This window comes from Enhydra lutris, unplaced genomic scaffold, assembly GCF_002288905.1.
Source record: "Enhydra lutris kenyoni isolate GAN:26980312 unplaced genomic scaffold, ASM228890v2 scaffoldscaffold84, whole genome shotgun sequence".
Lineage (NCBI taxonomy): Eukaryota > Metazoa > Chordata > Mammalia > Carnivora > Mustelidae > Enhydra > Enhydra lutris.
Genome location: NW_019154168.1, coordinates 1,701,255 through 1,714,423, shown reverse-complemented (window position 1 = coordinate 1,714,423; position 13,169 = coordinate 1,701,255). Strand labels below are relative to the sequence as shown.

The 13,169-nt window shown below is 34.8% G+C and overlaps 1 protein-coding gene across 1 annotated transcript in view; it reads right to left on the bottom strand.

The window, feature by feature from the left end:
- LOC111161344 (copine 8) overlaps window positions 1–13,169 on the bottom strand; it is a 202,807-nt gene that overhangs the window by 25,962 nt on the left and 163,676 nt on the right. The window contains exons 15-16 of the mRNA XM_022524935.1: window positions 8,449–8,630; window positions 1,820–1,947 (exon numbers count right to left, since the gene is read on the bottom strand). Coding sequence (XP_022380643.1) covers window positions 1,820–1,947; window positions 8,449–8,630 — 310 coding nt within the window. The remainder of the gene's footprint in view (window positions 1–1,819; window positions 1,948–8,448; window positions 8,631–13,169) is intronic.

The window sequence follows — 13,169 nt, the reverse complement described above, 5'->3', positions numbered from 1 at the left end:
ACATGGAACTTCAGATCACATTGGAAGGAAAGATGATTCCCCAAAAGCCATATCTTATGTGTTTCTTATTTTCTCTTATTAAAAAATAACAATGAAGAATTATTAGATTACAGATTATTGTCAGAGTCTGACAATTAGCTGTAAACTACCCTTATATCTGAGAATTTTTTTTAAAATGCTGGACAAAACATGAAAAACGGTAATCAGACAATGTTGAGCCTATAGTTTTAGATGGTATATAGAAATGCACCTAGAAATTTTACATCTTGAAGTTTAACTTTAACAGTAGAGATATCCAGGGTAAAAGATATAAAATTAACCAGTAAGCACTCATGAAAATATTTATAATAACCAGCATGAGTTTGCACAAAATAAGTCCTATCATTTTTCCTCTGTCTTTTTATAAAAGACAGTGATTTGTATGGTAGTGTGTGAGAGAAAATGAGAGTCAACTATATTTTGTGATATTATTATTTTTTAATATTGCTTCATTTGACAACCCTCAAAAAACTAGGAAATAGAATACAAATAAGACTATTTATATAGGCTAATACAATTAGCTAGGATATGGTTTTCAAATTATAGGTAATGACCCATTAGTGGATTTTGAAATCAATTTTGTGGGTCAAGACCTGTATTAAGAAAAAAAAAAAAGTAACAGAAAAGAATAGGACAACATAGAAATGAAGAGGAAATAAAGATAAGCATAGTTTTACTTCATAAATAATCTTTTTTTAAAGTTGTTTGTGTCCAGAAATGAGACATGAAATTCCTAACTTAAAACAGACTGTCAGTGAAAATGTTTCAACAACCCGAGCCATAGGGTCACACTGAGAGAATGGTCATCACTGTATCACTGTCAACCTGAGATGGACTTCCATGGAAGAGTTCAACTGGAGTCAGCTCTGGGTACAGGGGTATTTTAGTATAGTGTCTATGTCCCAGATAATGGAAAGTAGAACACATTTAAATCACTCGTGATGTCCAATATGGAGATGATATAGTACCAGAAACCTTTAAACCGAGAACTGAGGTTTCTTATCTCCTTTAGGCACTGATCAACTTATCCAAATGCAGTATACTTTCAAGTTCTGACTACATATTGGGAAGGATAATACAAAAGCTACACATTTTTCATTTTCTAAACATAAGGCAGTGTTTCAAAGGATCTGCAACTGGGTCAAACTTTTTAGGGATTTTAAAAGTGGTGTCTAATTTACTTATTTATACAGTAGTGAAAAAAAAGATAAGCAAATGTGTACAGATTATTACATTTAAAAACTCTTTCTAGAACATGTTAACTGGAGTCATAAGCAATTATATTCTGATCTCAATACTATGTACTATATACAGGTAGAGCTCTGGGAATTTTTAAAATTAGCTATTATATTAATTTCAGAGAGGTTAAAATAATGTGCCCTATATATCACTAAAAGGCTTTAGTTGTCTTCGTAGGTCTCTTATTACTTCCAAGCTACTATGGAATGTGATATTAGATTGAAAGATTCACACTGTTGAGATGATAATCGATCTTGTTATTGCTCTCATGGCTGTCTTTTCAAAGAATAAAACTCTTCTTGGTTGAACAAATACAGAACCTGATATAACTCAGTGTATATTTTTCAATTGAGATTTTGATGTCAAGTTCTTAGCAATGTGAGCTCAGTGGCGACTCTTTCTACCGTTATCTTTTCCCTCACTTTCTTGGAGGTAAATGAGAAGAAAACACCTTTGATTTGTGGAGTTATGGTAACAATACTACTGTAATTTCATTGCAGTCTGGTACACTGGCATATATCCCTTGTCTACTTCTACTTACCTTGCTACATGATTAATTACAGGAGCAAAGTTGGTTGGCCCATACAGTTGTACAGATTTCAGACTCCGGTAATAAGCCTCCATGACCCCCTCAATGCCATCACAGTAGGGGTTTTGAGGGTTCCCATTCTGTAGAATTGACAGGCAAAAAAGGAGTAAAAATTAGTAGTGTCTGTGAAGATCAACTGAAAAAGAGGAAAGATAGGTTGACACTCAAAGACGTTTTGGAAGAATGGTCACTTACATAAGAGTAAAAAATAATAAATTACATGGTCAACAATAGATGACAATGTATTATAAAAATTGTGATATGATGAATCTAATATATAAGCATTAAAAATTGATACCCTCCAGAAGAAGAACCACAGAATACTCTAAATAATCTTGAGAAGCTGAATATCACAACATTCTATAATTAATGTGTTCATTACACACGTCTATGTACGTGTAGAGATGAATGTATAAAAACCCCGATAAGAAGCAAATAAAATATTAACAGTGGTTAAATCAGGATGGCTCCATATAACTGGTGACTTTCATTTCATGTTTTAAACTGTTCAATATTTCCCAAGTTTTCTGTAGTGACATCTATTAAAATCAAGAAAAAAAAAATCACTATCCATTCAGTTCTAAATTATAGATGGAAAAATAGAAAATATCTGCCACATGCATATTTTCGGGTCACACTGATAACCCCAAGGAGAGAAGGGGTCTGAGGGAATGTAATTTGGTGTGGAAATTATCAAGACAAGGTAAAAGGAAAAGAATCAAAGAAACATTCATGTTGTCCAAGGCAAATGGAGCTTGCCACTAAGTTCTCTTTCTGGAGATGGCACACTGAAGGGCAACTGCATACTTGGAAACCTGGACTAGCTTTTTCATACCTCGTATGCTTTATTATTATTAGGTTCAATTCTCCTAGTCCAGATTTTGCAAATTATACAAATAAGGTAGTAATTAGTTATCTATTACTTTGTAGCAAATTACCGCTAAAGTCAGTGGCTTAAAACAATAATTATCTATTATCTCAAACATTTTTTGGTGTCAGCAGCGGATTAGGAGTTGGTTCTCGAAGCATTTCTCATGAGTTTGCAGTCAGTATGCCAACCTGGGCATCTCAGAGCTTGATCAGAGTTGCAGGATCTGCTTCCAGGAAGGTTCACTTATATGGCTGCTAGCAGGAGGTCAACGTGGTCTCTCTAGAGGGCTGCCAGATTGTTCTTACGACCTGGCAGCTAATGTCCCCAGAATGAATAATCCAAGAAAAACAGCAAAAAAGGAAGCCCCAACAGCTTTTATAAGCTAATCCCATAAGATGCATACCAATACTCCTACTTTAATCTCTTTGCTAGAAAGTTATCACTAAGTACAGGCCATGCTCAAGGGAAAGGGAATTAGACTTGACCTCTGAAAGGGAGGAAGGATAAAAAAAAATGTGGATATATTTAAAATACAATAATTTCAGCATGCATGTTTTTATCTGAACAAACGTAAGTGACCGGTAATTTGTAAATAAAATTTGTTGAATTCTATATACTAAGCTGTATGTTAAAATATTTATATATATTAGGCATTTTCTATGACAACCCTAAAAAACGTAGATAAAATATTGTCATTATTCCCACTTTACAAATGAAAAAATTAAGGCACTGAGAGTTTAGTGTGCCCCAAAATTACGTAATACAAATGAGAGGGCCAGTATTTGAACTCATAAAGTCTAAAATTTCAGAGCCTAATCTCTTTTTTAAAAAAATATTTTATTTATTTATTTAAGAGAAAGAGAGATCAAAAGCACAACTGGGGGGAGGCAGAGGAAGAGAGAAAGGGAGAAGCAGACCCTGCACTGAGCAGGAAGTTCAATGTGGGTCGATCTCAGGCCCCTGGGGATCATGACCTGAGCTGAAGGTAGACGCTTAACCAACTGAGCCATCCAAGCACCCCCAAGAGCCTAATCTCTTAACACCATTATGCCACCATGTTTTGAAATCCTAAGCATTTTGAAAGACAAGAAATCTCAGGAAACCAAGGCAGATATTATCAACCACTTCAATTTTGCCATTTGTGTGAGAAGGATATACACCCACTTTTTCCTTTTAATTTTGTCTTTCATTCAATTTTTTAAAAATTAACTGACCATCATGTAAATTTTTAAAAACATAAAAATAATAAAAAACCTCTTATAATATATAATAATAAAGATATTCGTATAGTTTTATATTATAAAATTGGTTACATTGATTGAAATTATAATTTAAAAGTTCAATATTTAGCACAAAGCAGTTACTGATTGCTTTTGATGTTAATCTGAGCTGACCTATCTAACTTTCCTTTAAATAAAATTTTACAGTATTCCTTTCCCTTGATAAGCTATGAAGCTAGTTAAAATTAACACTCATTATTGATTTTGAGCAAGTAAAAATGTATTCTATATATGCCTTAGGGGAAGAAATACAAACCAGGATGGTTCTGAGCTACTTTTTCATCACCATTTTAACTAAGGGTTTTTATTTCTAGAAAATAATATATTTTCTCTATTCCTATGGAACTGAAATTACAATAAGGTCACCATTTTTCTCACCATTTCATTTCTTAGTGGAAAGATTGTCATTGGATGCTCTATTCATCATTACGGAATATTTAAAGCACTGATTTCTGCATTAGTCCTCATTCCATAATAAATTGCTCTACGAATTCCTCATATGCTTTGGATGATAAGAACATATGACGTAGAATTACACATTCTTTTTAATTTATACTTTGCATTATATCAGGATTATTTAAAATAATTTATAGCCATTAAAATGAGGCTTTCCTCTTAATGACAAAGTTGTACTGAGTTATAAAAAGATTTTTTCAGGTCTGTTTAAAAACTCATTTCACAAAATAATTATGTGTTAGTTACTAATTACTAACAAGCAATTAGTTTTTACTTGTTAAAACAAATTATCATAAGCTTATATGTGGCTCTAGAACAAAAGCAAAAGAACAGGATATTTCTGAGAATAAGTGCATTCGATTTTGTTGTTTATTAATGAAGAGGGCAGCAGATGCCCTATTTTATATTTACCTTTTAATTAACAACCTTTCCCATTTATAAAATAATGAATATTAATTTGTAGAACACATAGAACATAAAGAACAGAATTCAGAATGAGCACTAATCCCACCAAATAGACTTAAGTGGGGAGGAATGTCCATCTCTCATCTATTTTCCCCTCCATTTGACTCCCTGAGGCCTTGTACTGAGGATTTAGATTCGGTTCCAAGAGAGAAGACTATACAGTCTGTTGCTGCCTAGACCCGTAACAGTTTTCAGCAGGGCTAACAAGACAACAAAACACTGAGGAGAAGCTCTAAGGAGTGGTCACTTTTCTCTTTGAAATGTATCCCTTGCTACCTAGAGGTTGCTTAGGTGGGGAAAAGCTGCAAGAAGTCTCCCTTTTATTCTATAAGCAAACATCTGTTGAGCTTCTATTTCATGCATACAGTGTTAAGACCCTTGGTTGTTAAATCATTAGCATCTAGATAGAAGAAAAGACATACATATCAATACCAAATTGCGCAGATTTCTATAAATGCCAAAGTAAGGGAAAAGTAGGCCAGCACTTCTAGAGCTCTAGCAGGAGAAATCAATTGGCCAGGTGTAAGCATTTCTCTATTGATCATGGCAGAAGACTTTCTTTAAAGGGTCACTGGCCACATGCCCATTATGAATACCTCCTCTGAAGCTCTACACTATTATATTTCATTGTAACAACTTAAGGAGTCATCGGAATCATAATGGGACTAGAGCAGTGACTCCCTTTTACAACCTTCGTGCTCATTTTTTATTTCCTGTTCTTTTTCCACTATGGAATATATGTACATGCTTATTCATATTTCGTAGGAAAAGATAGGGTTTATCAGAGACCCTTTTGATTAACAGCAAAGAAAACATTAAAAATTACATTTTCCTGTTCAACTTTCAGCATGTGCGCTAGCTGTAAAGTCACCAACTAGGGATTATTTAATTTTTTAGAAGGCCTCCCTTGCTATCTGAAAGATTATTTGAACTTAGTGTGATAAATAAATATTTATGAATCTGTATCACAAATTGTTACATGAATCTGTACCACAATTGTTACCATTGTTACCATATGAGGGTTTGTTAGGATGACAGACTACATTAATTGCCAGACATGGGACTGGTTTTCCTATTTGCCATTTCAGCACCTATAAATCAATATATATTGCAGTTGTTTAGGATGAGGTTAGCAGAATACTGTAGCAAAAAATCAAATCAAATATTCTCTCACTGAAGACCTACTTAACTCCTCTGCCTCACTTACCCCAGAAAACAAAAGTGCTTTGAAAAAAATTAGTCAGTGCAGTTAAAGTTCAATCATTAGCATCATCATTGTTGTCTCCAGCTTCAATTTAAGAGACGATTTTTCATACCCTTAAAGGGGTATGATCTCTACCCTGTAAGTATTTGAACTGGGTTCAAAGAATTGGTTAAGATGCAAATAATAGCAAAAAAATCCTTCCTTGGCAATAGATATTTGCATAGGTTTTTGTTACAAGAAATGAATTTGGAGGTTGGGAAAGCAGAAAAATAGAGGATTAGAGAGAGATAAAAGGAAAAAAATCACACACAAGGGTGAGAAGAAGTGTATGGAAGGAAAAATTAATAAACCTCATTTAGCTTAACATAATTATTCCTTTTCTTAAGCTTTAAAATAGCTCATGACCTTTTTCCTGAGGCACTTAAGACTTAGCATCACATGAGTGATTCTCATGGTTTTGTAAGTTTCTGGGAGATTTTAATTCTCTAAGACACAACAAAATCCCAATAGATACTCATTTTTATACAACATTGGGAATGTGGCATGTGGACTAATTCATGGAAGAAAGAATTAAAGCCTCCAGCACCCTTTCTTGCAGTTGCGTGCACAATGGAATAGAAAAGCAGGGAAAAGTATATAAATAAAAATGTAAAACTACTACTCTGAAAAGATATTTAAGGAAGCTTAATCATATAAAAGTTCTGGATGTGTATGTGTGTGTATCACAATCAATATTATACCATGGAGTAAATAAAGCACATATCTGAGAGGTGGGATTGATTATAGGCACTATTATAAAATGTGCTTTAGTAGCAGTTAAAGCGCATGTATTCTATAATAAGACTGATCTGGGTTCAAGTCCAGTCCTCTGGAATCTCCTGTCTTCTGGAATCCTGGTTCACTCCTGCTAAGCTGCTGACCTGTACTGCACAACACTTGGGCGGGCACTCTTCACTGTATTCAATATGAGCAGCATTTGCTAGAGTAGTGCTGTGTGATAGTCAGGACATACCTACCACGTAGAACCTTTATGAAGATTATGTAAGAAAGGGACTGAAAAGTATTTGGCTTCATACTCAGTAACTACTCAATAAATGGTAGTATACTGTTTATTTTTGTGTTTTGCTTGAGAACTTTAAAAAAATCTCTATGATTATGCATTGCTTTTGTAACAAGAATAAAAACAACAAAGGCCTACAAAAATAATGGGGATGGAAGAGGTAACTTCTGAAATGTATAGAGGGTAGGAAGGCACTTACAATAAGAAAAGCTAGAATTTTTCTAAAATGATAGCCAACCATTCCTATATTGATTTTCCCATTATTTTATCAGAAAGTGCAGAGAGAGTAAGGCTGACCAGATCTGTAAACATTATCTGTGTGGAGTTTATTTTGAGTGCAGGATGTAGTACATTGCTTATCTAAAATCACACAATATGGACTAGATCTTTATAAAGGAAATATTAACTAGGTGACTATTTATTCCAGTCGTATCTACTCCATTATATTGAAATCATAATTAGCTATAGCCATAATTATTGTTTCACATTAAAAAATAATTCTAGCCATAACTATTCCTTTATATTTGAAAAGAAATGCCATTTTCTTAGATGGTAGATTAAGACAGGCACACATTCTTTGAGATAGCCTCCCACGGAGAGGTGATGGTTTCTTGGAAACGGGGCTGGCCTTAGTGATTTGCTTGACCAAGAAATTTTAGCAAAAACAGCTTTCTGAGATTTCTAATGCTATAATATAAAGAGCCCTACAGTTTCTGCCCCAGCCTACTAGAGTACTAGGATACTCACTCTGGGGAAGCTGGCTGCCATGTATGAAATCTGACTACCAAATCATGGCCATACTGTGATGAGGTCCATGATAACCACTTGGATGGACAGGTTATAGGCAGAAAAAGGGAGAGATGTCCAGGCGACCCAAGTACTTCAGTCATCCTACCTTGAGCATCAGATAAGAGCAAAGAAGCCATCTTAGGGGACATGTTAGCCCCCGAGATGTGACATGGAGAAGTACTGAGTCATCTAACCCACAGCAGAACGAAGCCCAGATATATGGTTCTAGTTGAATAATTCCAGCCACCTCTAGCCAATCAAGCCATCTTAGGTAAGGTCCTAGACATCTTGAAGAAATATACCACCTCCCATTGTATTCTGCTTAAATTCCTAACCCCCAAATCATGAATATAATGGCTACATGATTGACTACAGTGTTAAGCAGTGAACCAATAATAAAAGATCCAACAGATTATTTTTTTTTCAAGAGATCAAATCCTTGATATGTGCGCTTACCAAAGCAAATTCATGAGATATCCTTCCATCTGGAGGCAGTTTTGCACCAAAGCCTAGAGCTGGGAACATTTTATCACTGTCGTAATCTTGAACAATTTCTCCCACTGCTTTCAGTGCCATTCCATAGGCGTTCAGCTGGTAAGGATTCATGTAGTGGAGAGAAGTGGGCTGGGCAGGGTTGCCTGATGACAGAAAAAATATTTCAGACATGACTGATCAGGCTAAAGATGTCATTTTTTGGACATTTTTCTTGATGCCTATTTCGGAATGAAATACCTAAAATTATGTTTTCTGCCTACATCCATACTGTGTCAAATAATTTCTTTTTGGATGGAGATTAACATAAAAATATTTATTACATTATACGAGACATGTAGAAGGCTTTCCAAAGATATGCCAAAGCATATGCAGATTTTTTCAAAAATTATTCCTCATTGTCAGTGCCACAGGCTATTCCTGAATCTCAGTTACAGAAGAAGTATTAAAGTACTTTTGTTAAACTGATTTTAGAGTCATCATTGTTTCAAAAAAATCATATGCCTTTAGCTTGAACCCTTATGCTTATAATTAGAGGACTATGAAGACTTCCTGAAGTTCTATTACAAAAATAAATTGAGTATTTGCGAAATATCTCAATTTAATCACTTAAAAAGGAAAGCATAGTGATTTTCAAATTCAAGCTAATTAAATATCTATACCTGAAAAATGATTCAGGGTATGTAACTAGACATTAAAGGAGGAGCCCAGTCCAGTCTTGCCATTTCCAAGACAACACCTACAAAATGTCTGCAATAAATCCTACCACAGTGTTTACCAGAAGCACAAAATGAGATTATGTGTGTGAAGTGATTAAAAATAATAAAGCACCATAGAAATGTAAGGTTTAACTGCAACTGTTATTACTGTATGGGTCAGCCACAAGGTTCTGAAATTTCAATATACTTATACTATGCAGGATGTTGCATTTGAATAGAGATGAATATGAGAGAGAAAGTAATGCAAGTGCTAGCACTCAAACACATTGGGATTCACATTGAGTTGCCCTAATTACCAGCACAAAGGCTGCTTGAAAGTCCATTTACTTTCTTAAGTGAAAATGGAAAGTTAAATGGAACTTGTAATAGCATATAAAGCTCAATTCTACATTAAAAATTGCCTGAAGGAGGAAAGCCTCAGGGCACACAGTTCTTTTCTGTTAAGAAAAAAATAATAACAATAAGCACTTGAGATCCAGAGAGAAACAAAATTAAGGAGCGATCTCCCCTTGGTGTATAATACATATAATTATACACAGAACATTTCTGGCCTAAAAATAATGCATTGCATAAGCACATTTCTATTTTCAAAGGGTTACCAGCATTCAAGGGTTAGTTCCACAGAACAAAATTTCTGAAGAAGTATCTTCTGACCAAATGGCCTTAACATTCATTCCCCTCAATTTGACTGAACTTTGGAAAGGGTTTTTTCATAACTATAGGTTCCTGACCTTCCTTCCTTAGAGCCTTTGCTTTAGAAAACTTGTAACTGTAAATTCTTTCTCAGGCATCTTTGAGATGTAAATCTACAACTCAGAGGGTGCTCTTTCTTTGGGACCCAAGAGCCATTCTGTTGAAATGTACTCACGGACAAAGTGCCAAAGTGGGAGCCCAACTTAAATAAGTGCTAATAAGCGAACGGACCAATGTCCCCTCTAATGTCCCTTAGCACTTTTCCATTAGATCATGGCAGTATGTAAAATCCCTCCCACCTTTTGTTTTGGAGGCACTGGGTTCAATTTTCCCCTTATATGGCAACAGCCTTGACCTCTGGAAACAGTCCTGAATAAAGTCTTCTTTGCCTGTTTAAATTATCTGGTGCAATTTTGTAATGACACTTTCTTCTGAAGTTAGAATTTTTGCACTTGATCAAAAGGCCCACTGGAGCCATGGGGGAGCAACATCATTACTAGACTAAGTCATTGTTTAACATAACTCTCAAATATAAGAATTTTACCCAATGACTGCAATATGGCAACTAAGTCTATTTTATAATGAAAAATGTAATTTAAAATTAAGATACAAATATCACTCATACCACAGCATGTCTAAACATTTTTGCGTATCATGCATAGCAGGGCTGGATCCCACTCATGCAAAGACGTTGCCTGTCTCTTTCTAGCATCTTCATCAGACCATCTCTGCACTGTATCACTCATGGTATCTTTCTTCCTATCTCTACCTCTCAAGTTGCCACCCAGTTCCGGAAGTGACTTTACTCCCCTCCAGCTTATGTTTTACTTGCTCCAGAAAGCCTTCCTTGCTTACTCCAACCCTTATTGTCTTTCCTCTCTTACTTTTAGGACTCTTATGCTCTGCACCACAAAATATGGCAATTAGAAATCTGCCGCATTGACTGTCCATTCCTTGAGTCTGGGACCATGTTTGTGCCACCTCTGTATCTGCAACAGTGCATATGAAGAATGAACTTGTAGTAAGTTGATAACATTGGGACCCAACTAATATCCATGATAATTACAATAACATGGGATCTAACATGTATTAAACACTTCACATCTTTCTTAAGCTTTCAACAAACCTATGATATAGCTACTTTCTTATTATACCCAATTTTCAGATTAAATAATTTACCCCTAATCACACTGTGAAAGTTGATAAAACCAGAATGTAAATCTAGGCGATCTGATTCCATAGCCCTTATTCTTAACTAGAACCCTATACTTAAGGATTTTGTTATATTTTAAACACTGGATATCATCAAACTTATCTCTGCTTTTGTTTTAGAGGTACATCATGCCTTTATTTAAAAAAACACTCGACTACACTCTTTTTAAAAAGTTTATTTAGATATAATGAGACATAACTTAGAATTTAACCATTTAAAATATACAATTCAGTGATTTTTAATATATTCACAGATAGGTACAACCATCACTCCAATTTTAGAACATTTTTATCACCTCAAAAAGAAACTGTGTACCTATTCACTATCCCTCCCTTATCACTCCATCCAGCCCAACCCCAAAAGATGACTAATCTTTCCATCTCTATTAATTTGCTTATTCGGGACATTACATATAACTAGATTCACACAAGATGTATTTTGTGACTAGCTTCTTTCACTTAGCATAATGATTTCAAGGATCATTTATGTCATAGCATGTATTGGTACTTCATATTTCATTCGTGTTTATTGCTGAACAGTATTCTCCTGTATGAATGTACTACATTTTAAAATCCATTTATTAGTTGAGGAATATTTGGATTGTTTCCACAATTATGGCTATTATGTTGCTATCATCTTTTGTGTACAAGTTGTCATATAGACATACGTTTTAATCTTTCTTGTGTATACATCTAGGGGTGGACTTGCTGGGTCATATGGTTACTCTATGTGTAGCAACTTGAGGAACCTCTAATGTGTTCTCTCAGGTGGCTGTATCACTTTACATTCTCACACACAGTGCATGAGGCTTCCAATTTCTCCGTATCCTCACCAACACCTGTTATCTTTGGATGATAGTCATTCTCCTGGGTGTGACATAGTATCTCATTATGGTCTTGATTTGCATTTCCTGATGCCTAAGTTTACTAAGTATCTTTTCATGTGCTTACTGATCAATCATTTATACATCTTCTGTGGGGCTATATCTATTCAGATCCTTTGCCCATTTTTAAATTGGATTGTCTTTTTATTGAATTACGAGTTCTTTATACATTCTAGGATACAAGTCCCCCGTGAGATATATGATTTGCTACTATTTTTCCTCACATTCTGGGGTTTGTCTTTTCACTTAGTTAATAGTGTTCTATGAAGCATAAAAAGATCTTGATTTTGACAGAGTTCAATTTATTTATTTATTTTCTTTTGTTGCTTATGTCTTTGTATCATACTTAAGAATCAAGTGTCAAATCCAAGGTCATGAAGGTATATCCCTATGTTTTCATCTAACAGTTTATAACATTAACCCTTATATTTAGGTCTTTGATCTACTTTGTGTTAATTTTGTTGTTGATATGAGAAAAATGTCCAACTTCAGTCATTTGTACATAGCTATCTTATTGTCCTAGCTTTGTTACGTTGAAAAGATTATTCTTACTCCATTGAATTGTCTTGGTAGTCTTCTAAAATCAGTTAACCTTAGACTCATGGGTTTATTTCTGGAATCTCCATTCTATTTCATGGAACTATATAACTATCTTTACACCAGCACCATGCTTTCTTTGCTTATGTTGTTTTATGTAGTACCTTTCAAAAATGGGAAGTATGAATATTCCCACTTTGTTCTTTCTTTTCAAGTCTGCTTTGGCTCTGAGTCCACATGAATTTCTGGGGCATCCATTTATGCAAAACAGGTCTTTCAGGTTGTTTGTTTGTTTACCTCAGGCCGTTTTATTTTATCTTATTTTTTTTATTAATATATAATGTATTATTTGTTTTAGGGGTACAGATCTGTGAATCATCAATCTTACACAATTCACAGCACTCACCATAGCACATACCCTCCCCAATGTCCATCACCCAGCCACCCCATCCCTCCCACCTCCTCCACACCAGCAACCCCTTTCAGGTTTTGAATGAGATTGCATTGAATCTGCTGACTGCTTTGAGCAATGTTGCCCTCTTAACAGTTGGAATTTTCCAATCCATGAAAACGGCATATTTTTCCACTTACTTAGATCTTTAATTTCTTTCAATCTTTTTCAGAATACAATTTTTAGAGT